This window comes from Aythya marila, assembly GCF_965140915.1.
Source record: "Aythya marila genome assembly, chromosome: Z".
In the NCBI taxonomy this organism is placed as follows: Eukaryota; Metazoa; Chordata; class Aves; order Anseriformes; family Anatidae; genus Aythya; species Aythya marila.
In genome coordinates, this window is record NC_139080.1 from 87,443,948 (window position 1) to 87,468,253 (window position 24,306).

A 24,306-nucleotide genomic window follows, 5' to 3' on the forward strand; every position below is an offset into this window, starting at 1 on the left:
CCACACACAGCACTTCCATGAAATGCTGCTTGCAGTGGAAGCAATTTATTTAGTAGCCCTTGATTTCCTTTGGCAGCCTTTTAATGAAATTGCTCACAATGGGAGTCTGGACTTTCTCTGTCTCTCTCTAAACCCTAACCCTAGCCCTAGACATTGCCTAGATCCAAGAAACATTTCACCTAGTGCTCCCAAGAAAAATTGCTCGCAACAGAATCTTTTGGTAGCCCTCCACTTGCTTTGGCAGCACTCTCACAACTTCAGTCTCAAGGGGAGTCTGTGCTTCCTTTCTTTCCAAACATAAGGACAGGGCTAAGACAGCTCCCAGGTCAAACATTCGTCCTAGCAAGAGCTCCCATGAAAAAGTGTTCACATCTGAAGCATTTGGTAGCCCTCAACTTCCTTTGGCAGCCCTTTCACAACCTTAGTCCTAGAGAGAGTTTGACCTTTCTCTCTCAAAACCTTAATCCTAACCCTAGGCAGTGCCCTAGTCAACACCCTCTTCCAATACCCACCCCACCTAGGCTCCCATAAAATAGTGCTCACAACAGAAACCTCTTGATAGTCCTTGACCTTCTTTGGCAGAATTTTCACAAACCCACTCAAAAAGGGAATCTAGCTTAGAGCTTGGGGATATGATTTAGCGGAGGACTGTTAGTGTTAGCTCAGAGGTTGGACTCGATGATCTTGAGGTCTCTTCCAACCTAGAAATTCTGCGATTCTGTAAATATTAATTCGGAGAAGTTTTAGCATCTTCCCCATCTCAGTAGCACATATGAAGCAAGGAGTGTTGCCTACATATTCATTCTTAATCCATCGCTCTCTAATTTCTAATCCCATGTTTCACAACGAGGAGCAGCCCAACGATCAAGCGCAGCAAGGACCTGGGCCAGCACCCTGGAGCCCATGTGGGCACGCCTCGGGACGGAGCAGCCCACCTGACGCCCCCCCACCGTGGCCCTCCCCTCCTCTGCTCGCTCTGCACTATGGCAGCTTCCACCGTCCCAAACTGCCCATGCTGTCTCTCTCCAGGTGCCCACACAGGTTCCGAGGGAGCCTTCAGACCGCCTCCCTGGTAAGGCAGCTTGTGCTGACGGGCCTGCTTCAGTGCCCCGCGTCTCTTGCTGGGGGAGCAAGCTCTCCTTTTCTGAGAAGAACTTGCTTCTTATTTCCAACCTGAACCTTCCCTGGCAAGGCCTGACAACCACCACCATAAGAAAACAGATGTTTTACTAAGACACACTGAGAAAAGCAGGGATGGAAAGTCAGTTGTCGGGGTGGGAGTCTTCTTCCTGAGAGGAGTCCATTCTCCTGTCCACGTTGGCTTTCATGCGAGCTGCCAGGCGGGAGAACCTCCGTCCTGCTGATGTGCCCTCCAGGCTGTAGAGGTGCCCCAGTAAGGAGAGGCAGCGGGTCTGCTGAAGCATCCAGGCTAGCTTCTTCCTCCTGACACACAAGAGAAACTGCTGAGCCCAGAGGCGCGGCTGTAGAGCACCAAACCAGACTGGGCAGGGGAAAGTGGGGTGGCAGCTGAGACACGTACACCTCCTCAGAGGAAGGGAGCTGGTGCTGGAAGGGCTGCAGGCACGGAAGTGGGCAAATGAAGAAGTGCTGCCAGGGGCAGCCAACCGCTACAGAGGGTGTGCTGGCACTACAGCACGGGGGGGGGGAAGTGATGCCAGGCACCAGCAGGAGAAGGACTATCGCAACTCTGAGCCTTCTCCTCATCACGCCCTTCCCCCCCCCCAACCTTAACCCAACCCCATCCCATCCCTTGAGGTCACTGCCTTCCTTCCCCTGTTAAGCCCGTCCTCCCTGTTCACATCTCTTCTCTGTTCCCAGCCACCCCAGCCTCATCCGAAACGTGCCAGCAGGTGCATCCCTCGGCACAAGCTGCTTTCTACGCAAAGGCCCAGGGACTGCACAGGGGGGCAGCGTGAGGCTGCACTGGCCCCTGTTTGACCCACATGTCGTGCTTTAATGCCTCGGTCTTGCTAATGAGCTATGGCACAGCTTAGGCGTGGCCTGAAGTCCAGGCAGGCCTGGGCCTGAATGCCTGGCACCAGAATACTCTTCCTTTCCCACGCTCTCCCTTCTGCTGCTTACCGAGCCTCTAGCAGAAGAGAGGGTGTTCTTCTGTTTGTGGCACAAAGAGCACCCTGAAACCTTTCCCACAGAGACTTGACAAAGGCTCCGGCGCGTGTCTGAGGGAATCGCTTTTTCAGAAGGCTCAGCGCCTGCCTGGTCGTTTTCTTGGCCAGCCCCACGCGTCCTAGATTACAGCAGACCTGCACAGGAAGAGGAAGCCATGCAGACATGGACCGCTTTCCCAAGCCTCTCCTCCTGCAGAGGCTGCAGAAATGTATAAGGGGCTGGCCATAGCAGGGACACCCCCTGCAAGAAGGGCGTCACCCTGCCGCTTTACCTCCGCTTTGAGGCTGAAGAAGGTCGCCTCCTCAAAGCAGTCTAACACAGTTGCTGTCTTCCCCATGGAGTTCCTCAGGACCTCCGCTTCGTTGAGCTTCATAAGGGCCTTTGAGCAAGCACACAGGCAGCAGGTGAGCATCGGTGCAGAGCCCCCAGCTAGCTCCACCCTTCCCTCTTGCCTCCTGTGGCACCTGCCTTAGGAGGGCCCGCATCTCCCCATGTGATCCCTGCCCTAGCACAGTGCCCTGTGGGCTCAGAGCTCAGGCACCAAGGGAGCCTTCAGACTGCCTCCCAGGTACTGCAGCTTGTGCTGACGGGCCTGCTTCAGTGCCCCGCGTCTCTTGCTGTGGGAGAGGCAAAGCGCAGGAAACAGTCCGGCTCTGCCCCCACTGTTTCTTTTGGGAGGCCCCTCAGCGGGCGTGTCCTGTTGCAGTGGACTCCAGGTGCAATGTGTGCTGGCAAGCAGGGTCACTCACCATGTAGCTGTTGGAGACGTGCAGGTAGGCAGCCGCACACTCCAGCAGGTAGTAGAAGGCTCGGGAAGCATTGCCTGTTGCCACATAGTGGCGAGCCAAAGGCATAAACACTGATTCAATGACGGCTTCGCATTTGCAGGAACACTCGCCACCGTCCTTCTCTTTGGTCCTGCTGGGCTGCACACTTGTCCATTTGCCCTCTGGTGGAAACCGCTCTGACGCTCTGGTCAGAGGCAGGTTGCCAGGAAAAGAAGAGAGCAAAGAGCAGATGAGCATCACCTGAGATGACCCTGCTCTCCCTACGGGTAGCAACAAACCCCTATTTCCTGCTGTCTCATCCCAGCTCCCACCCCACAGCCAGCCTCCTCCTCCCAGAGCTGGAGTCCCAGCCAGCAGCCAAATGGCAGAGCTCCATCTGTCTCCTCTGGAGCTCGCTCGTTTCCACAATCATCAGAACCTTGTCTCCTCACCTGAACTCCTCCTCCGAGAAAGCCTGCTGCGGCTGCAGGGCATTTGCACTACCTGGGAAGAAGAGAGCGTGTCAAGGGACTCCCCACATAGCCCGGGCTAAGAGCTGCAGGCTTGCAAGGGTCCTGTCGAGCAGACCCAGGGCACAAGAGCTGTGGTGATCGTCCTTGTCCCCTGGCTTATCCCTGGTGTTGGGGACCCGGTGGGCCCCAGCCTGCATGGGCCTGGACTTCCAGAGGGAGGGGGCTCCGCTGCACGGCACACAGCCTACCTTCAGGGGTGTGAGTCCTGTCCTTCTTCAGGTGTTCTCCAGCGAGCACCAAGGCCTCCCAGCTGTGCCAGTCATCCTCGTCAGCAGAGCCCCGGCAGTTTTCCCCATCCTGGGGACTGGGGACGGCGAAGCGGTGGAAGGCCACAAAGTCCCCTCCGTGGCAGCTCCGGCATTTGTGCGCGTGCTTCTCCAGGAAGGCAGCACACTTGCGCTGCGTGCTGGCCCTCTGTCTCTTGGGCCACAGCTCGTAGGCTGCCTCCTGCAGCAGCGGGGCACAGAAGGCCAGAACGCCAGCCTGCTGCTCCGTGGTCTCCTTGCTTGTAGACGGCCTCTCCACCCCTGCAAGGCAATGGATGGTGGCCTCAGCCAGAGTGGTAGAGACATTCCCAACAGCCGCTGGGAATTTCCCTCTGCACAAAGCTGGTGGGGGAAGGCCTCCTTCAGCTACAGCGCTCCTGGGTCTACGTTACTGCCACCACTTACCGCTCCCTGCCTGCTGAGAGGTGGCCGGCCCCTCTCGAGCATCTTGGATGTCTCTGGGCACCCCTGTGTCCTTCAGCCACTTAAGGATGTTGTCGCTCACCAGCATGTCCAACAAATAATTCATCTGCTGCCTGGTGCAACTGGGAAGGATGTGAGCCAGCAGCTGGGTGGTAAACACTGGCCCTATGATGGCTGCAAACTTCAAAACCATCTGCTTCTGCAGCGTGATCCGGTCCAGCTCAGCCAGTGCAATATCTGTCAAGAAGAAGCAAATCGTCTCTCTCTTTTGTGTCCCGGAGCCTGAGCTTGGAGAGGCTGGACGGTTCCACCACAGGAAACAGGGTAGACTTTGGCCTCTCTTCCTCAGGATGGCACCTGGTGGGCAATTGGAGCCCAGGGGAATGTCTTCAAGATGGCTCCACTCCTCTTGCAACCACAGGCCACAAGGCCCAGGGATAAGAGCTCCTCCACCACGGATGGGGAGGGCACGATCCTGCGGGTACATGCGACCCGTGATGCGACCTACCGGAGCTGAACTAGGCTGATGCCCAGCAGCGCACACAGAGAGCAGAGAGCGCTTTCACCACCTCAGAGCTGGACTTGGAGCTCCCCACAACTGCTGTGGGCCTCACAGCCGGCCCACAGCCCGGAGGGGGACATCTGTGTCCTTAAGCACAGAGCTCTGTCTGCTCAGACCAGAGTCGCCTTCCTGGCAGGGCCCCCCAGGCTGAGAGGGTGCTTCTGCAGCATGCTGATGCCCAGCCCCTCTCTCACATGCACCCCAGGAAAGGACCCCAGCACAGCCACGAACTCAGCCCCTCACCTTTCAAGGCAGCCGGCAGCACGGTGGTCTCCAGGCTGACATCTGCTCTGACGGTGCAGACCCTGCCACTGTTATTCCCAGCACTGGAGCTTGAGGTGGCTGAGACAATGGGTGAAGCCTCGACTGCAGAAGCTGGGAAGAGAGAGAGAGAGAGAGCATGAACAAGGTGGGGCAAGTCCAACCTGTCACGGTTGGGTGCGCTTCACGGCCCGCACTGAATGCGGTCAGTGAGCAGGGCAAACCGGTTTCCACTGCAATGGTTTTGTCTGCATTGCCCTTGCAACTCTTTTTCTGCCTTTGGAACAGCTGCCCAGCTGTACTGAACGAATATCCCGCAACAGAACGCAGCGGTTGCTACCTTTGACAGCGCTCCCTCCCACAGCCAGGGAAATTGCCAGTGATAATCCAAAAGGCAAAGCCCATGCAGGCTGTCCCCAGGGCAACAGCACTCTGCTTGGCATTGCTCTTGCCATTACTGCTCTTGCGTTACTGCCAAGCTCCTCAGTTCCCAGCGCCTTTGCGGGCATTTCTGGTTTTGGATTACACTTTCCCAGGTCTGACCCTCTCCTGCAGAAGGGCTTTCTTCTCGAGGGAGCTGGTGGCTTGCCAAGGTGACAGCAAGGTGTGCAGGAGCCCACACCTCAGCCAGATCAAGTTCTGTCCTGCTGCCAGATCGGACTCTGCCCAGACTCACTGGAAAGCCACAGGACACGGTCGTGTGTGTGTGTGTGTGGGGGGGGGGGTGACGTGCAACAGCATCTAGCCAGTCCGCAACAAGAGTGCTTACCGATCAAGCCCTCCCAGTTGTCCTCTACTATTTTGTCCTGCCTCCCAGTGCTGAACAAGAGCATGTTGTTGCGATGCAGGCAGCGCAGCAGTTCCTCACAGTAATATGGGATGCCAGAGCTTCTTTGGATCAGGAACCTGGGCAGGAGCAGACCCAGCAGTGACCAACACCAGGGAAGTATGGTGCAACACAGTTCTGATGGGCGGGTGGCGAGTCACTCAGGCCTCACAGGGTAACCAGCCTCTTTGTCACAGCTACGGCTCACTTCAGAAGGGGGCGGTCCTCCCACTGGCTTGGGCGTTTGGGACCCCTGACCCTACACTGTTTGCTGGAGTCCATGGGGAAATGGTCGTGGGCAATGTCCAAAGCACAACACAGCAAGCCTGATCTTCCCTGTCCTCAGGAGCCCAGATCTGCTCTGGCAGCTGGCTGGACCCCTGCTCCTGGGAATCCCTACTGCAGCCTGGCTACATTGGTCAAAGCCTTTTTCACACCTCAGCCACGCTGAGGCTTGGGTACCCATCTCCCTCTGCTCTCCTCTCTCCTCTTCTCTCCCTTTTCCTCCCTGCCTTGCCCTCCCTCCTCTGCAACAGCAAAGGGCTGTCACTGCCCACGTGCTGCGTCCTGGGAGCTGCCTATTTTTAGCTCACACCTGCTGTGGTGAGTCTTAAGGAGAAACCCAGGTCCTTGCTGGAGTCAAGGATGCTGCCAGAAGGCCCCGTGCTTCCTTTCCTGCGGGGCGACTTCCTTCCGTGGCAGCATAGGTCCAACCCCTCCGGAAGAGCTCCGTGGCCTGCAACATACCTTGCTAGATCCCTGGGGATGCTGACCACTCCAAGGTCCTGGCAGACTTTCTGCACCACAGCTGCAGGTTTCAGCTCTTCCAGATGAAGACAGCTGATTCTCTGGGACGTTGTGCTGTCTGCTGCAGCTTTGAAAAAGCTCTCCGTTCTCTCATGGCCAGGAGCTAAGCTCATCACCATAAAGAGCGTGACGCTTTGGAGCACGGGCCACATGACAGTCCAGGAGGCAGGGTCGATGAAGTGGGCGTTGTCGATGACAAATATGCCAAATTCTCCTCCAAGGGTCTGAAAAAAGCAGATGGATCTGTGTGGAGTCTGGCGGATTCTCAAGCATCCTCTAGGGGAGGAGATGCAGCCTCTCTCTCCGGAGACGGAGAATACTCAGAAGTCTCTCCCCAGCCGCTTCCCTCTTCAGAAGCTTACTGGCTTTTCATTTCTGCGAGACTTTAAGGCCTCCTGGAACATCACTTGCCCTTCTGAAGAAGGGAGCTTGGGCAAAGGAATGCAGAAGGCGTCAATCCTCCTCCAGGGCACATACCCTCCAACTTAACAGGAGGCGAGCTACGACGAGGCATATGGGGAGGGTGTGAGAGGGGCTTCTGGGAGGAGGGGCTCCTGGGCCCTGAAGGGCGGTGACCCTGGCACATCGTCCTGCTGCCCACTCAGGCTGTTCTGATGTGGAGCCTGCAGCGGGCAGGGTTGTTTTCTTTCTCTGACCCACGTAGGAGGAGGAACGCTCACCTTCTGTGGCACTTTCCTACAAGTCTTCTGCAACTCCCTTTTCCTTTGAAGGTCATGCATCTTGCAAACCTCGTCTGAGATGGCAAACTGGACAGGAAAGCAGAGTCAGAAAGAAACATCATCCTGGGACCAGGCATGCCTATCCACCAAGCTAGACGGCAGAGCAAAGCGCCTCTGCTTTTGCATGAGGTCAGCGCAAGCCTCTCTTCACTGGCCTTTCCAGGGCGCTGACCAAGACACCTGGCACATGCACAGGACATGAAGTCACCACAGACAAGGAGCCTCCCTGGACCCACGAATCAGAACGGGGTGCTATGAGCACTGCAACTCCCAGCCCAGCAGAACACCCAAACAACCACCAGACTACCTCAGGAGGCCTCCCTCTCGCTCTCACCTTGACGAGGAAAATGTTGTTGAGGAGGCAGTAACTGCTCTCTTCTATCGCCCCTTGGAGCTTGGCCTGCAGGGTGCGCTGCCGGTCCTTGCACGTTTCACCCGCCTGCAGTCCCAGGGCCCTGGCCACCAGCATACAGACGGCAGAGAAGGGCTGCCTCATGTTGGCCTTGGTCAGTTCCATGGTGACAACCCTGCAGTGCAAAAGCAAAAGGCAGTTGAGCTGCAGAAAAGGCCCCCAGTAGCCCACGCCTGCCAAGACAGGAGAGTTAGAGACTCACGCTGCCTGGTTCTTACTGCAAAGGAACGCAGGGTGCACAGTCCCGGGGGTGTGGGCGGAGGGCCAGGCACAGGGCAGAGGCATCGCAGTCTTCCACGAGCGTCAGGGGACGGGCATGGGAAGGGGCTCAAAAAACCCACTTACCTGTGCCCAGTGGCCTGGCCCAGAAAGGCCAGCTCAGTAAGTAAGTGGCTCTTTCCAGAGCCCAGAATGCCTGCGTACGCCAGGATGTGCGGCTGTCCCAAAGTCTCATAGGCCTTCAAGCTGCGTTCAAAGAGGTCAATCTCCACCTCCCGACCTGTGAAGACCAACCAGGAAACAAGCTGTTGCAGCATGCTGAAAAGCAGGGCAGCATTCCCTTTTGCTGGCACGGCGGCTTCCCTCCACCACGTCAGCAAGCCTGCCTACACCCAGGCCTCCTTCCAAGCCCCTCATCTCAGAGCCGCCTGCCTGCTGGCCACACGGCGCAGCTCCTAGGAGCTCTTTCCCCTCCGCTTCTCCTCCCACAGGCAATGAGATTCAGCCAGCTGGACGCAGCTCCCCACACTGATCCAGCCCAAGACTGGAGGGCACACTTTGAGGCACTGCAGGCAGCTGCGCCCAAAAGGCATGCCAAACATCTCACTGCACCCTGAGCCCCAGAGCTCTTGCCAGCACCCTGTAGCTAAGGTGGCGTCTTCGGGCCTGTTGTGGTTTTGGCTGCGATACAGCTCCTTGTCTTCACAGGAGCTTGGAGTGTGCTGTGATGTGGTGGACTTGCCACCAAAGGAACGCCGAGAACACACTGAACTCTTGCCGAGCAGTGCTGGCGCAGTGTCAAGGCCTCTGCAGTTTCTCATGCTGCCCCACCAGCCAGCAGGCTAGAGGAGGGAGGAAGGGAGCGAGCGGCTGTGTGGGGCTCAGCTGCCTACCGGGGTTAACCTCCAGCAAGGTGCACTGCTTTGGGCAAAGGGAAGCAGCTGGGGTTCTGAAGAGCGAGGACTTCTCTACCTACCCAGCAAGGGGCCATAGTCCGACCTCTTCTTGGTAAGACCCATGTCAAAGATGCTAGAAGCGGGAGAAGACAAAACATGAGTTTCACTTAGTTGTTCAGAAGCCAGGGAATATAGAGCCTGCTGTGTTAGGGGAGGAGACCCGCCGCAGGTAACTGCTTTTCTTTCCAGCAGCATGCTGTCCGGAGCATGCTCCCCGGCCAACTTTCGAGTGGACATGCCAGGACAGCTTCAAGCACGAAGAAGGCCAGCAGCCATGGCGGGACAGCAGAAGGTGTTGGGAGTCCCTCGCCAGAGGCCAAAACCAAAGAAAGCCCAGATGCGGCAAAGAAGCCAGGGTGTGCTGTTGGCTAGTAGACTGCTCTGCCACCCTGGACAAGCAAAAGAAGCCTCTTGGAAAGGAGGACCTGTGTCACTTAGTGGCTCAGGACACCAAGCACCTGGCACCTTTGGCTCAAGTCTTTTGATAGTTTTCAAGAGACAGCAACGTTAACATCCAAAAGGTCCTCCAACCCTGGCCCGGAGGGACAGCTGAGAACTGAGCAGGCAGACAGGAGGAAGAGTGGCCCAGTGGCCCACCTTTCCCCAAGGCGACATGACTGACCCAAAGCTTCCTGCGCAGAAGGAGCTGGGAAAAAATTCCTCCTTGCATCAGAATGACCTCTGCCTTAGCCTTGCACATAGTGGAGCAAACACAGGGCAGGGAGGGAGCCCAGCGGAAAGCCGCTTGGACAAAGCCTGCATGGCTAGCGTGCGTCTCCAAAGCCAGGACAACCTTCTGCACCCCACTGGCGTCACTCGCAGCTCTCTTAGCAGCAGGAGACACAAGGGCAGAAAGGCACAAAGCAGACCCATGCCAGGCCTTTGGATCTTCTTGGCCACAGGGAAGGGATGTCTGTGGGAGGCCAGGCTGGTCTCTTGCTGCACAGCTCCTCTTTACCGGTCAAGGTTGCACCCCTGGCTTCCCCTTGTGGCCCCATCCAGATGGCTCGGAAGACACTCACCACTTGTCGGTGATCCCCACATATTGATAGATAGCGCCGGGATCTGTAACACCTTTCAACTTTGTCTTCGGCAACTCCTTGAAGAGGTAACTGGGCAGGCGAGAGGCCTTGTAGGTGTCTTCATCACAGGACACCAGCCTGGGGTAGTGCACCATCAAGCGGGCACCCAAATTCACCTTATGGCCAATCACTGCCATGGAGAGAGAACACATTGACATGGTTAGGAAAGCAGCCTTGCCCCACCCTTTAAGGCCAAGGGCTACTTCCCCTTGTTGTCCATAGGTGCATGCCTAGTGCACTGCACCAATGAGCACACACAGCAAAGATCTTTTAATTAATTCATTATATAAATATATATATATTATATAATTAAATATTTTATTATATAACTCTGCAGAGTCAGGTGCTTGGCGATCTTCCGCAAAGCCAGCACACCTCTGACTTGAATCACCGTTACTTGTACACAGCAAACTTGTGAAAGCTATCTCTTTGGGTACTTCTGATTGGCTATTACAGCTCACCTAACTTATGTCTCCTGAGTTTGCACATTACAGAGAAAGAGTGGGGGCTGGGGAAGTGGGGACACATCAAATCCCACATTAGCATACGTTAGCATTTTGATGGGTACGATTTTTAATACGTTTATGACCCTTAATGAGCAAAAGGTTACTACAGATTAGTCTGGAGCTGTTGTTCTCCTCCTTGTTTTCACCTTTTGTCCCTTATCTCCCTGGCTGCTGCTAGCTCAAGGCTACCTGTCTCTCTGTTCCCTTATCTCTCACCTAAAAGACTATACAAGCTATAGAAATACTACACAAGCTACAGGACTCTCTATATTCTTCAAGGTTTCCTTGTTTTTCCCAGCTTTGGGACTACACCCTCAGGCACAGGTCAACCCCGCAGCAGGGCAAGCTGACCCAGCGGGAACCGCAAGTCTCTGAGCCCATTCTCCCACCTCAGGTCGAGACCTGTGACATCTGGGCCGCTCTCGGCAGGCTGTAGCATATGTGCTTGCCCCAGCCTTCCCATCTCTTCATGACTGATGTGTGTGTGACAGGTGTGCTTAAGCACACCCACGCCAGCCTCCCACTCTTCAGACTAAGGTGCGGTACCTGTATGTTCAGCCCTCTCCGGATGGCCACAGAAGCCTTAGAACATCGTCCTGCTGGTGACCCCAATAGACATTGCCCTGGCACACAGGGAGAGAAGTGCAAATTCAGTGGTGCCCCAGGCGCAGTCCTGCTCGCCCCGCTCTGCCACTTCCCACGTCTCCCCTTGGCACCAACCAGGGACACCTGCTGTCCCACAGCCGGTGTGTGCCTCGGGGACTTGGAGAGCTCGGGGCACCACACACAAGGGACGTGGGGAGGGTGCACGCAAGACGGCTTGGACCCTTCCCCTGAGGCCCGATGGCTGTGACCTGCAGCAGGCCACAGCCCCTCTCACTAGTGGAGGAAAGCAGGTGCTACCCACAGAGCACCTACAATGCCAGCGACTTTGAGATTAGGCCAGAGCCCTGTTCCTGGCAGGCTGTGCTTGGAGGGACTGTGCCTGGCTGCCGTGAGCTAAGCCCAGGGGCCACCTGCTGCCTCTCAGGGTGCTGCCTCAATCCTGCCAGGGACAAAGGAGGCCAAGCCAGGAGGCCACGTCTCTTGCTGGTCAGCCCCCTTGCGCTGTCCCAGGCAGCACGCATGCCCTGCAACACCGCCACACACTCACTCAAGTTTCCTCAACGATGTGGAGCACGTGCTGAAGATCTGAAGAGCGCTGTCCAAGGCACGGGTGCTCTCGTCATGCAGCTTTGCTCCAGACATTCCGAACACACAGAGGAATGTGCAGCCCTGCAGAGGACAGATGCAACACATCTGGTTACAGTGCCTATGGCCAGCAGCTAATGCCGTTCCACTGCAGTCGCCAGGGAGACCAGTAGAGCTGCAGGTCAACACAAAGCCACAGAGGACTGATCCCACCAGCAAGGCAGAGCTGCTCCTCAGTCCCTCTCCACTAAACAGACACAGGCCACCCTCTGGGGGTGGGATTGCTCCCCCACGCTCACCTTATCAAACAGAAGGCTTTTGTTGATTTCACCCTTGTGAGGACTGATGATTGTTGAAATCATCCTGTTGGCATCACGGAGGCCCCTCTGAAGATCCAGTAACCTGGCCTCTGCAGAAAACTGCAGCTGGATAAAGAGGCTGGTGACTGGCCGTAGCTCAGACCACAGGTGCAGCGGCATATCCACATCCAGCTGGAAGTGAAGAGCACGACAGCTTTGCCAGCCTGTTCTCCCGGCGGTTCCTCTGGGCCCGTGCCACGTACCGAGGGAGAGCAGGCATGTTGGCAATACCAGGTACTACTGGAGGAAGGGTAAGTCCCCTGCTCGGTGCCAATCGCAGGCCAGCCTGCGGCAGGCAGGTCATAGCAGAGTCATAGCACAAACGACAGAGGGGAATGTTCCAGCAACACTGCATCTTGTGGCATGTCCTTCTTATTTGGCACTGGGTATCGTCCAATAGGTTTGGCAGAGCTATCTTCTGTGGTGCTGTATGCATGGCACAGGGCTGCCATGCGGGGCCTTCTCTTTAGTCCCCCAGCGGCTAGGAAAGGCAGATGCTGGTGAAAAAGGAGAGAGGAAAATTTATTATTTGGATGGACATTTATCGTGTTGGGAGCCTGGGAAGGGAGGGTTTTTCCTCAGCTATGACAGGACTGAAGGGCACCTCTGTCTCTGTAAATCACTCTGTGCTGTTAGCAGGCAGCTGGCACACTGGAAAAGAGAACCCAAGCCTCACTCTTGGCTTTAGCACTACACTGCTGAGTGGACATCAGATGAGCATGACATCCCCTCACCTCCTTCCTACACATTCGTCTCAGATGGCAGGCTAGCGCTGCTGTTCTGCATAGTCCTCACTATTCATGGATCACCCCATCTGCTCCAGTGCTGAACGTGAGGCATCTCACAAGCTAAAATGTTTTCTCCACTGCTCTTCATACAACATCACGTAAACATCCAGCAGTAGACCTAACAGATCTTCAGTAGCGGGCAGCACTATGAATAAATTGAAGACTTTGTTTTTTCTTTTCTGATCCACCATTTTTACACCAGTCAAAGCAGCCTCACCTCCTGCAGGCCAGTAAAGTGGCACCAGATTCAGGCCTTTTCGTGGCCTTTAGTAAACAGCATTGTCATACCAAGACCATTGGAAAGAGTTTGGTACTGACAGGACTGTGTGTCACACTTTGAAATACCGCACTAATGCAGTAAGGTGTTGTGATCATGCAGTGTTTGGTAGAGAAGCTATAGGCATTTCTAGGTTATGGGTCTTGGTAGCTCTTCAGCTGTGTCTCAAAGCGCTTCACTCCAGCAGCTCTAATTTACAGCTGAGGAAAGTTGCATTCAAGAGGGGTGACTCCCGCTGGGTGAGCCTTAGGTCGGTGGTGAAGGTGTGGGAACAGCACCAAGGTGTCTTGACTCCCTGTACAGAGCGTACTGTGAGCAGTCTCCACAGCTCTTCATCACTCACCACAGCAATATCCAAACTCCCAAGGAACGCCGTGTAATTACCAGTCATTCCAACAGCATTCCCCACAAATTTGGGGTGAAAATTAAACCTGTTAGATCATGCACACTCCAAGTGTTCGTTTTTGGCATGGGTGTAGCTGAGTTCCAAACTGAACTGTCAGTCCCCTCCTACAGCATGAGTGAGTCACCGTGATAACCAGGGTCATGTCTGCTTGCTGCTGTGAAGGATGACTCCAAAGCAGCTGCACCAGGATGCATCTATGCAGCACGGATGAAAATGAGCAGTACACTGCAGCAAGTAACTAGTAAAAGGAAAACCATCTCAGAATGTGACTGCTGAGGCTAAACAGAAAAATAAAAATGGAATACGACAAGCAACTTTAGGGCTGCTGAAAGCAAGGTCTCCGAGTACGTAAAGATCAGCCACCCACACTGTTCGCAACCAAAGCCAGTCGGCACGCACCGCTACAAAGGCCGGACTGCTTTTCCCTCTAATAGCGGAAGGGAAAAGTGCCCGGCTCCGAGGAAGCCGTGCTTGTGAAACGGCACAGCCTGAGGAAGGGCTGGCAGGCGGTGACCGACACATTCACCCGCAGTTTGCAACGCCGAAAGAAAAGGAAAAGCTATCAGGGGGCTCCAGCCGCGCGGCCCAAGGGCACAGGCCTCCGCCACGGGCGGCCTTCCCCTGCCGGGCGCTCCCGGCCTGCGGCCGCACGGCTGCCTCCCGGCCCCCGGGACCGCGGCCCACGGCTGCCCCGGCGCCGTGGGGCCGGGGCCGGGACCGGGACCGGGACCGGGACCGGGCCGGGGCCGGGGCCGGGGCCGGGGCCCGGGCCGCTCCCCCCGCCCTGGCGCAGCGAGAGCCGGAGCCCAGGCCGCGGGCGTCGCCCCGGCCCCGGCCCCCGCCCGCCGGCCCGGTGGTGCCCCGCGGGGCCGCTCCGTGCCGGGCCGTGCCGGGCCGGGCCCGCTCCCCTACTCACGGGCAGGGGCAGGCAGCCGCGGCGCAGCGCCAGGCCGCGCAGCAGGAGCAGGGAGCCGCTCACGGCGCCTCTGCCCCTCAGCGGCCGCCCAGGCCCAGGCGAGGCGGAGGCGGCGGGGCCGGCCCAGGGAGGCGGGGCGGGACCGGGACCGGGACAGGGACCGGGCTCCCCCTGCCCCCTGCCCCGCTGCCCGCTGCCGGGTCCCGCGTGGCAGTTGCCTGACAGCCCCCTCCCAGCGGGTAATAAATAAATGAATAAATAAGTAAATAGAAAAACAAACAAATCAGCACTCCCAGCGGGTAATAAATAAATAAATAAATGAATGAACGAAAAAAAGAAAAATAAATGAATGAATGAATGAATCAGCACGTGCCCATACGGGTAGGTGGAAACTCTCTGGCAGGGTTGTGCCTCTCTCTGCGTGACCCCATCACAGGGGCAGCCGCCCCCTACAGCTACAGCGCTGTTCAGGTGCTTTAGAAACCTCTCCAAGCGCAGCAAGGCGACCCGGGACCCCGGCCAGGCCGGGGGGGGGGCTCAGGCAAGGCTCCGCGGCCCGGAGCCTCTGCGTGAAAGCAGCTCCCGAGAGCCGGGGCCGGCCGCCCCCCGCTCCGCCCCGCTCCGCCCAGCACGGGCAGCCCCGGAGCGGAGCGGAGCGGAGCGGGTGGGAGCGGCGCCGATGGAGGGCGGCGGCGGCGGCGGCGGCGAGGCGGGGGAGGCGGCGGCGCTCCGCGAGGCGATGCGGCTGCTGCGCATCGAGCCGGCGGCCGCGGGGCCGAGCGCGGCGGGGGCGGGCGGAGCGGCGCCGTGCTCGGTAGGTGCCGGGGCCGGGGCCGGGACCCGGTGGGCGCCGGTCGGCCGCGGGCGCTGAGCCGTGTGGCCGCCCCGCAGAGGAACGTCCTGCGGAAGCGGAGGCGCTGGGAGCGGGTGCTGGCGGCGCGGAGGAGGCGGCGGCGGCAGGAGAGGGAGCGGAGCCGGGCGCGGCGGGACGGGGGCCGAGGTGAGCGGCGCGGGGCCGGGGGAGGGCGGCGGGGGGGCGGCTGTGTCGCGGCGCAGCCCCTTGAGGTCTCTCGGCTCTGTCCCGCAGGGGCCGCCCGCCGGCACAGCAAGGCCCTGGCGGAGCAGCGGCTGCTGGAGGCGCGGGCGTCGGGGCCCCGGCTCTGCGTGGACCTCGGCATGGCCGACCGCATGTCGCTGAAGGTACGGGGCCGCCGCCCGCCGCCCCTCGGCACTGCGCGGCTGCGCCCGCGGGGAGGGTCCCGCGAGGAAGCGGCTCCGGGGCGGCAGCAGCGGGAGGGGGCGCGGCGGGACGGGGCGTACAGCCAGGGTGCGGACACGCCGGAGGCTCTCCTGGGCTGAGCGCCGCGGGGGACGCGGGACCCCCCTGCTGTTGGCCACGTCTCCACCTCGAGGCCTGTTGCTCTCCAGCACAGGCTGCCTGGGCGCTTGGCAGCCAGGGCTTCAGCGAGATCTGCAGGCAATGGAGCTGCGCTCCCTGCACCTTCCCTTAGCAGCCGCCCAGCGTCGTGCATGGCGAACACAGCCGTCGCGCTCCTGGCCCTGAGGTTTGTGGGTCACTCGTTAATGTGGTGCTCGTTATCTCTTGGAAGGAAACCAGCCGCCTTGCTTCTCAGATCAGGAGGCTCTACGGGGCCAACAGACAGGCCGAGAAGCCGTTCTGGCTCTACCTGACGGAGTTTGTCGTGGGCTCGTTGATCTATGAGGAATGCTTTCGCATGAATGACGGCTTCTCCAATTACTTGGTAAGGGTTTCTGTCTACGGTGCTTTTGAGGCCTAGAAGGAAAGGCTGCCCTATTCCAGTGGCTTGTGTTCCTGTCTAATGGCACCCTACAGCCATGCCCTGTGCAGGTCAGTGGTGGGCTGACCTGGCCTTCTGTACCAAGCTCAGTGGGACTTACGGATGTGACCTCCACATGCAGGTTATGGTAGTGACATTGAGCTGTGTGTTGTGCAGCACACCCGGGGTCGTGTGTTGTAACAGTGAGGGGAGAAAATCACGTGAGACAGAGATTCCTGAATCTTTCAAGAATTAAAATCTCACTTGAAATGAGGAAGTTGTTTCTCTCTCTTTCTCAAACCATGTCTAGAGATTTTGATGAAAATTTAATGGATCTTGACGTACTCAATCAGTGCCCATGTAGAATTATTTTTTTTTTCAGTTAAAAAAAGAAAAACAAAACAAAACATATTTGTAGGGGTTTAGACGCCTAAAAGCAGTGGCATCACTTTCAATATGCTTCTTTCTGTCTGGAAGCTTGTGTCAGCTGAACTTAGGACTAATGGGCTTCTCTTACTGTGTTGCATCTTCCAGATGGATACTACTCAAGAAAGTTACCTGGACCTGTTTCCTTTAGATGCAATTGTTTATCTCACTCCTGACTCTGAGAATGGTAAATATTTTATTTGCTTTAAGCACAGGTAACCAAGGCATAGGATTGATCTATTTTTTTTAAGCTTTTATTTTAGGAATATTTCATGCATCGTATTCCAAGCATTTGTTGTCTCAAGCTGCATGAGATATACTGTGTCCTTAGATCTTATGCTCAGTCTACTCCAATTTCAATCTGTTTTGGCACAGGATGAAGTTCTAAAGCAATGCCGCTGTGATTTGCAGCAAACCTAACCTAAAACTCTGTGTAGACACCTGCAGTTTGTTATACTACCGAGTAGAAAAGTGGAGATGCAGTGGCAGTTTTGGATGCGTTACAAATATCCCCTTTTTGTTTAATTTGGTGCTGAGTTCATTTTCTCCTCTCCCTCCATTTCTACCTGGCCCCATGTTCATGGAGACACAGATCCCTTTCTCGTTCTATGGAAGAAAGCAGCTCTGGTAAAGAATCTGGTTAGGGTGTGTGTGTGTGTTTGTTTGGTAGGTGACCCTGACAGTGGGAAGCTAACTGCAGAGCAGATTAGGATCATACTCACCACATCAGCCTTGTGCCAGAATAGAAGTTATGAAAAGGAGCAAAGCACTGCTTATAGAGCTGCATCCCTGGCAGTCTGTGCTTTCGGTCTACGTGTGCTCTCCCCTTTTCACGCTGCCTGCAGGTTCAGGCAGACACTTCTGTCTTAGAAGCCTTGGCTTCCTGCACAGTCTGAGGGTGAAAGGTGACTGGCCACAGCTTTCTCGTGTAAGTTGGGCCTTGCCTGGAGAATGGTGTAGCGCATGACTTTAGTGTTTTAGGTGATGAGCATGTACTTATCTTGTTTCTAGTCCTTGAAGATATTGATCCAAAAAAAGTGTACATCCTTGGAGGCCTGGTGGATGAAAGTATTCACAAGGTGGGTAGTAGCCTGTTGGAATCTGAAAGTCTTGTCTGCCCTACATTCTACTGAGCAGACATCCGAGTGGCAGCACCCAGTGCTGCTGCTGCCCTGATTTGAGACATCACTATTGTGCCACCATCCGTTTTTCTCACAGAACTTCAAGGTTCTGCCTGGATCCAGCACCAGGCAGAGACCAGAACAGTCTGAGTGAAATGAACTCCAATACAGTTTCCAGCTTCATAGCTGCTTGTCCTCAAAATGATGTTCATGCTATAGATGTTTGTGCACATTGGGTACCTTGTTCCTGTTCCCCTTGCAGAAGCTGACTCTGCGAAGGGCACAAGAGCAATCCTTGCAGACAGCCTGCCTCCCAATTCGTGAGTACATGATAAAAGCTGTAAACACCAAGAACTACCACTCGGAGACACTAGCAATTAATCAAGGTGAGGGGCTGAGCCATGTCCTGTCATGTGCCTGGGTGGGTAAAGTTTACAGGCTCTGAGAGAGCATTTAAAATGAGCGGTGAGGGAAACTGGTAGCAGACTTCTCTTTTGCTAGGCCTTGTCCCTAGTGTTTCAGTTTTAAAAGTCTCACACTTCTCTGTATCAGCCCATTCTCAGGGAGCAGGACTGCACCATTCAGCTTTGCACAATTCAATGTGAGGAGGCTGCCCTTGCTAGAAGTCACTCAAGCTCCTAGGCAAGGGAGGACAGGCCAGTGTCAGCCTAAATCAAGGCAAGTTGCTTTGGTTGTCAAAGCCTATGCTTTTCCTAGTCAGAGCTTCCCCGTCATCATCAAAATAGGTACGTCGCTTGCTCTCAGATAAGCTACCTTAGACATTTGCTCGTAAGATTTGAAGTGAAAAGGAGCACAAGCCCTATGCTAATCTACTCTGGCATCATCTATTCTCAGTTCCTAATGTTTTGCAGCCAGTGGAATATGTAGTATGGCTTGCCATGGATAAGCGTATCAGAGCATGGTACATGTCTCTGTTCCTAACAGTCTTTGATGTCTTGTCAACTTACTACAAGACCCGAAGTTGGCCAGATGCCTTGAAAGCTGGAGTTTCTTCTGGAAAAGGCTACGTGCTTCCAGATGCAGAGAAGTAACTGGAGATACCTCAGCATGACAATGCACAAGAAAACTCTTTTATTTTATGATGTTAAGGAGTTCTGCAGGGAAGAGCAGCAAACTTCAGATTTCAAGCAGAGCCACTAGCGTGAACATGTGTAGAAAAAACAGCTCTGCTTAAATTTATTTGCATACAGACTTCGTCAAGAGTGACACATTCTGCCTCAACAGTACAATGCTGGAAATTACTTTTCATCCTGAAATGAAAAACAAAAGCCAGTTGAGCCTTGGCATCAACAAAGAACTGACAGGAATTCAGTTTAACAAGTGAATGAAAATAGAGAATCTGTGACTCTTAAACCTGCAGCTGTTCTAAGACAGGGAGGAGAGCTTAACGGTTACTTCTTTCACCTTGATTAAATAGGAAGAATTACAGAGCACATTGTTGAATAAAAGTCCTTCCCAAAGAAAAAGGCAATGCTGTTCTAATTGGGGAACATGGGATGGGAAGAGATTCTGCAATGATTAAAGTTCACAGGTACACCATGTGCTATTTTCTTCATACCTCTTGTACTGAAGAGTTGGTGTGTTGCTGAAGCCTGTAGGTAATTCTGTGCATGCTGCTCACAACCTAAAATAAAATGTTTAAAGTCACATTGCATCCTTAAAGCTACTGCTGTGTTACAATTACCCGTCATCCTGCACTAATGTGCGACGTTTACTAACTCTGATGTTCCTCTTGAAAACGGTATCTGGGATTTGACTGCGCTCTGCGCAGAACCATGACACATTTTATGTCCTGAGCAGAGAGCATTTTTGATGCACACAAGATAAAGTTATCAAAGTCATTGTTGCTTTAAAAACAAACAAGAACACCCACTGTCAATGACTGAAGCTGTTGATAGGCAGTAGTTGTTGATCCCCATATAGGCTGAATTTGTCTTTGCAGGTGCCTGTTGCTTTATTGTAGCCTGTGGGCTCTTTCTGTTTGTAGTCACACTGCACTGCTCATCAGTTGTTAGTGCATAGTTAGGTGTCACTGCACCCTGCTAAAGCAGCAAGTCTGCACTGTGTGTAAGAGATTTTTGTCTTGCTTATTCATCCCCTGAGATTGTTAGGCAGCAGCACACACACTAACTAAAACAACCTGCCAGCGATAACTGTCACAAAATCCTGCTTCAGTGAATATTCAGCTATCCTCCCCCCGTGGCTGAAGGCACTTTAGCCTCTGCAGCCAGGAAAGCAGATGGCCCTCAGGCAGCTTGCCTAGCTTTCTGCCTGTAGGTGCACAGTGAGAGGCAGCACCTGCACTGGAGTCAGTGTAGGGCTGCTAAAGGCTGCCAGATTCCTATGGGTGTTTTTCAGCATCTCCATGGCATGGGAGGTCCCTTAGGACTGCTACAGCATCCATGTAGTACCCACCTGCCAGCACCCTCAGCTGCCTCCATCTCCTACACTAGGGTTCAGCTGCAAGGACTTGTCCTTTACTTCAGAATCATGGGGCAGTCCTGACCACCCGCTTCCTGGACACATGAGGAGATGGGGTGACCTTGTGTGGAACAACGCAGCTGGGAGTCTACCTGCTCCCCTTTGCTGCCTTAGGCAGGCCCCTCCATTCTGAGCACACTCATCTGCAGGGACTGTTGGAAGCACCACCCCTGCAAACAAATTCCTAAAGTCAGAAAACAGCACTCGGGGACCTTTTGCTGCCTTCTTTATCACTGGAAACCTGAGGATGTGCCTCCAGCACTGGAAGGCACACTGATTGACTACGCAACTTAGAAAACGTTTACATGCTAACAGCTCATACGTAGCTAGGGATACCTAGCACATAATGCAAGATGAGCTATTGATAAGAAAGTTGGGAAAAGGGGCTTGCCTTCTCCAAGGGAGGCCAACATCATGGCTCATCTCAATGGCTGTCAGGTTGGTACTTCAGTCTTAGGACTTCCTTTTTCGGAAGAGGGATTCTTAAACAGCTGATATATCATAGCGAGGGGGGGCAAAGGGAAGAAGATGCTGATTAGGGACTTCCTTTAGCATCAGCAAATGGGAACAGAAGATATGGCTGACCCGCAGAAACCATGTCAAAAGGAGAGGATATGGTGTATCCCCAGCCTGGGAAAACCTTCTCTACCCCCTTTGCAAAAGCAGTCAAACAGCACATATATATATATATATTTTTCCCCCCCCTGAAGTGTTTTCAATCACAAGCTCAGCCACAGAGACTGGACTAAGCCGCCTGGGTTTCTTTGTCAGACCAGGGTGGACGTCGATCTCACTCAACTTCAGAGCCTGCTTGGTCATCTCCCTGCCTGGCATGTTTGTAAGGACTGAGGAAAGGCAGACAAAAGGCTCTCTCCGCAGGTGACAGAAGAAGGCTATGACACCACCCTGAGACTAGCCATCTGCAAAGCATTCGGGAGGTAAGGGACAAACCCCAGGCTAGATACATAAGTTACTGAAGTGCTCTATGAGTTTGCATATTACACAGTGCTTGTGTACACAGAATTACACAAAGCTTGGCTAGAGCGGGGCATGCCCTTCCCCATGGCCACCCTTGAACTGGGCAGTTGCCAATGCGCATAGACATGCCCTTCCATGACTATTTGCTGAGCTGGGGGTCTAAACATCCAAGGCAGGAGAGCCTGGTATTGCATGGAGGGAACACATCTGAGCTCCTCTCCACTCACCGCATCCATCTGCCACCAACTGGCCTGTCAAAACAGTGGGGGCACCCTGAACTGCTGCATGAGGCAAAACATGGCAGCAGTGGGGGCTGTGTGCTGGCGAGTGAGGAGCTTGGTGCCCAGGTCTGGGCAGCCTTGCCTGTGAAGCTGCTGGTGAACAGCCTGCACAAACTGGTGATAGGTGCCTACCACATCCACAAGTGCGGCCCTGAGCTCCTGCTGCCTCTGCCTGCACAGCTGGCAGTGTGTCACCTGGAAGCAGGCCACTGCCAGCTGAACAAGGTGCCCAAATGTCACCCTCAAAGCATCCTGCAGATCTTCAAGTGGCCGCTCTATTTTCAGAAGCTCCTTGCAACTGGACAGCAGGTCCTGGGAGGCTAAGCCAAGGGCACCCTTGCTCTCAGCACCCTGCTCAGCACATCGGTCTTGCAGGTGGGTTGCTTGGTTCCCTGAGAGGTTTCCCACAACCTCCTTGAGCTCTGTAGTGTAGGCCAGGAAGCAGGAGAAGTCTGCGGGGCTCATCTGTGCTTGGTCATTCAGCTGGCTGAGGGCTTGGACATGAGGGTCCCACATAGCCTTGTCCCTAGCGATGGTCACAGGGTAACTGTCCACAGAGGACCCAGGAAGACTGCGGTTGGTGGATGGTGGGGTGGTGAGGGGCTGCAGAAACAAGCTTCACATAGGAATGGTGGTTTCCTGCTCTCCTTCTTCATCAGGCCTGTGAAAGCAGCTGACATAGGATAGCTGACAGCTGCACTTGTCCATTCCAAATTGTGGTGGAGACGTCTTCATCATGGAAAATCCCCAAAATCTGGTCATGATAGGTCCAGAAAGTGCCTGCTCATCCTTCTTTTGGTTAAAGCAGAGGAAGGAGTAATTTGAAGTCCTGTGGTCTCCTGCTCTTTTCTCCAATGAGCCCAAGGGAATTGGGCCTGAGGAGATGGAAAGCCCTTGAGAAGGAGTCAGGGGAGAGTCTTTCTCCACTTCTGTAACCTGTTCTCTGGGAGAAATCTGAACAGACCAGGTCTGTTCGTGAGCAACATTTTCTGTGTCTTTTCTGGACTCCCCTTCATCCAGCCCATGTCTGCTTCTCAGCTCTTTCTCAAAGGGTAGTGTAGCTGAGGATATCTGCATCTCCTTTCTGACAACATCAACCTCTAGGCACCTACTGGTCCTCTGAGAGTCCAAAAGCTCTAGTGGAGCATCTATTCTCTTCTGAGATGGGCTGGGTGATGTTAGGTCTGATCTCGCACCAAATGAGAGCCAGGAGAGGCGAGTTACAACCCCTGAGGTGCTGCTGCAATCTGTTAACAGCTGGGTTGCATCTGGGAAGCCCATGTGATTTTTACTGAGCACTTTCTGTAAGGCTTCCTTGTTTATTTCTTGTCTGTTTTTTGCCTGCAATGAGGCATGGTCACTCTCATAGTCAGCACAGCCATCAAGGTTAGCTTTTCCTTCCTCACAGGGAGCCAGGACAGGCTTCTCCCATGCAGCTTGCTCCCCAGCAATAGGAAGCAGATCCTGGTCCCGTGTCACCCCATGGGGAATGGCCATGCTGGCAACACAGCATGAAGACGGCAGAGTACATTCATTAGCAGGGCAAGTCACCTCTTGGACCTGGAACAGAGGGACATTGCCAGCCTCATGCTTGACTTCCATCATCTCACCCTCCCCTCCCAGTACTGCTTGGGCCAGCCAATCTCCGATGCTCACACAACTCTCAGCACTTGGCCACCCAGTATTTACCTCCATTGTGGGACTTCCCTGGACAACTCTGCTTTGTTCCCTGGGAAGGTACACGGGTTCCTCCAGGAACAAGAAAGGTGGGCATACAGCACGTGCTGGACAAAGGTCATCCACAGGTATGGCAATGCCTGCACTCTCCTCCCTGTGGTCACCCTGCAGGCGGACAGCTGAAATGGAAGAAACCACCAAATCAGTCACTGACTTTGTTTCCATGGTGTCAGGTTCCATTTCCATCATGTCAGAGGATGGGTTTGTGCTAGCCGTGTCTCTCTGGGCCTGGGTGGCAGCAGGAAGTCCTGATTCTGCATCTTTCTCAAAGTTCTCTGGGGATGGTGGATCTGGGGGCTGAGCAAGCAGTGGTGGTGTGGGTGGCCAAGTGCAGTAGCTCTGCAGGGAGTCTGGTAAAGCCAGTGGGAAAGTGACCTGTGAGGTATAATTGGTTTTCAGAAAAGATCTCCTCTTCCTCAGGCTCTTGGCATATGTCAGCTGCTTCTCCTTTCCATTCTTCTCTCTTGCTGTCTGCCTTGTCATTAGGTTTTCCCCCAGGCTGTAACACCTTGGTTTCTTTAGGATGCAGGAGTTGTCTATACCTTCCTGGGACATTATCTTGTAGGCTGCTGGCAAGGAAAGAGGATGCAAGTCAGAAAATGGCCCCAGGCAGCAGGATACAGGTACACCTATGTAGCGGGCCAAAAAGCTTTTAACTCAAGTCCTACAATTGCAGACATAAGGGTTTGGCAACAGAGCCTGCTTCCTAAGTGCCAAAGGAAAGCCTCTCTTATTGCACTGACTTGGACCAAGCTACATCAAGAAAAATTTATTTGGACCTATGGCTATAAAAACTGAAGTAGAGGATCAGTTATGAAAGGAGCTGGATAGATAATCTCTCCCCTCGCTTACTGAAGTCGCTTGGTCTGACTGTAAATTTGGTGATATAAGCAGTACGCTAGAGTATTATCTACAGGAGCAGATTTATTAACACTGAAGAGAAGCCTCAGAAATTCCCAGCCTGGATATTTAGACCATAAAGACACACAGAGATGACAGCTTTGTGCCTGAACA

The 24,306-nt window shown here is 54.6% G+C and overlaps 4 protein-coding genes across 15 annotated transcripts in view; 1 reads left to right on the top strand and 3 right to left on the bottom strand.

Moving 5' to 3' along the window:
• Positions 1-979: 979 nt before the first annotated feature.
• On the bottom strand, positions 980-14,802 carry LOC309890181 (adenylate cyclase type 10-like). 6 transcript variants are annotated; one of them, XM_082783819.1, is made up of 18 exons: positions 14,449-14,802; positions 12,002-12,558; positions 11,665-11,786; positions 9,946-10,135; positions 8,944-8,996; positions 8,094-8,247; positions 7,671-7,863; positions 7,277-7,363; positions 6,537-6,820; positions 5,733-5,869; positions 4,946-5,077; positions 4,123-4,377; positions 3,640-3,978; positions 3,371-3,422; positions 2,901-3,123; positions 2,423-2,530; positions 2,104-2,285; positions 980-1,443 (listed from the first exon to the last, which is right to left on the bottom strand). In XM_082783819.1, coding segments are annotated over exons 3-18 (2,571 nt in total). In that variant the 5' UTR covers positions 11,666-11,786; positions 12,002-12,558; positions 14,449-14,802; the 3' UTR covers positions 980-1,262. The 6 variants fall into 6 exon arrangements, with proteins under 6 accessions (XP_082639945.1, XP_082639946.1, XP_082639943.1 ...); XM_082783820.1 differs by lacking the exon at positions 14,449-14,802 and adding an exon at positions 13,470-14,253; XM_082783817.1 differs by lacking the exon at positions 14,449-14,802 and adding an exon at positions 13,067-14,253.
• Positions 14,803-15,118: 316 nt separating this feature from the next.
• On the top strand, positions 15,119-19,823 carry LOC309890320 (tRNA methyltransferase 10 homolog B-like). Of its 3 annotated transcripts, none has more exons than XM_082784047.1 (8): positions 15,119-15,262; positions 15,340-15,448; positions 15,536-15,648; positions 16,059-16,211; positions 16,782-16,860; positions 17,685-17,752; positions 18,057-18,180; positions 18,740-19,823. In XM_082784047.1, exons 1-8 carry the CDS (start codon positions 15,128-15,130, stop codon positions 18,844-18,846), a joined length of 888 nt encoding a protein of 295 aa, XP_082640173.1. In that variant the 5' UTR covers positions 15,119-15,127; the 3' UTR covers positions 18,847-19,823. The 3 variants fall into 3 exon arrangements, with proteins under 3 accessions (XP_082640173.1, XP_082640174.1, XP_082640172.1); XM_082784048.1 differs by lacking the exon at positions 18,740-19,823 and adding an exon at positions 18,347-18,692; XM_082784046.1 differs by lacking the exon at positions 18,740-19,823 and adding an exon at positions 17,519-17,601 and having other exon boundaries at positions 17,892-18,166.
• The window catches only part of LOC309890318 (FERM and PDZ domain-containing protein 1-like), a gene marked incomplete at its 3' end in the record, with an annotated part of 43,239 nt that continues 38,292 nt past the window's right edge, over positions 19,360-24,306 (bottom strand). For 3 of the 5 annotated variants that reach the window (XM_082784039.1, XM_082784038.1, XM_082784037.1), the window contains exon 16: positions 22,174-23,861. In XM_082784039.1, the coding sequence (XP_082640165.1) occupies positions 22,174-23,861 (1,688 nt within the window). Of the gene's footprint in view, positions 19,440-22,173; positions 23,862-24,306 lie in introns of those variants that run through there. The other 2 variants (XM_082784041.1, XM_082784040.1) reach the window with 2 other exon arrangements.
• Positions 19,912-22,071, bottom strand: LOC309890321 (FERM and PDZ domain-containing protein 1-like; the record flags this gene model as incomplete). Its single annotated transcript, XM_082784049.1, has 1 exon — positions 19,912-22,071. One exon carries the CDS (start codon positions 22,069-22,071, stop codon positions 21,529-21,531), a length of 543 nt encoding a protein of 180 aa, XP_082640175.1. The 3' UTR covers positions 19,912-21,528.

What these genes read in the sequence shown, in the direction of transcription:
- LOC309890181 (XM_082783819.1), bottom strand. An exon ending in GTAGGAAAGTGCCACAGAAG is followed by an intron (nt 6,821 to 7,276) that starts GTGAGCGTTCCT and finishes TGCTTTTTTCAG; the next exon opens with ACCCTTGGAGGAGAATTTGG. An exon ending in CAGGACTCACACCCCTGAAG is followed by an intron (nt 3,423 to 3,639) that starts GTAGGCTGTGTG and finishes TCTTCTTCCCAG; the next exon opens with GTAGTGCAAATGCCCTGCAG.
- LOC309890320 (XM_082784046.1), top strand. Translation starts at nt 15,128, where the DNA reads ATGGAGGGCGGCGGCGGCGGCGGCGGCGAGGCGGGGGAGGCGGCGGCG. An exon ending in ACGGCTTCTCCAATTACTTG is followed by an intron (nt 16,212 to 16,781) that starts GTAAGGGTTTCT and finishes TGCATCTTCCAG; the next exon opens with ATGGATACTACTCAAGAAAG. An exon ending in ACTGGCCACAGCTTTCTCGT is followed by an intron (nt 17,602 to 17,684) that starts GTAAGTTGGGCC and finishes TCTTGTTTCTAG; the next exon opens with TCCTTGAAGATATTGATCCA.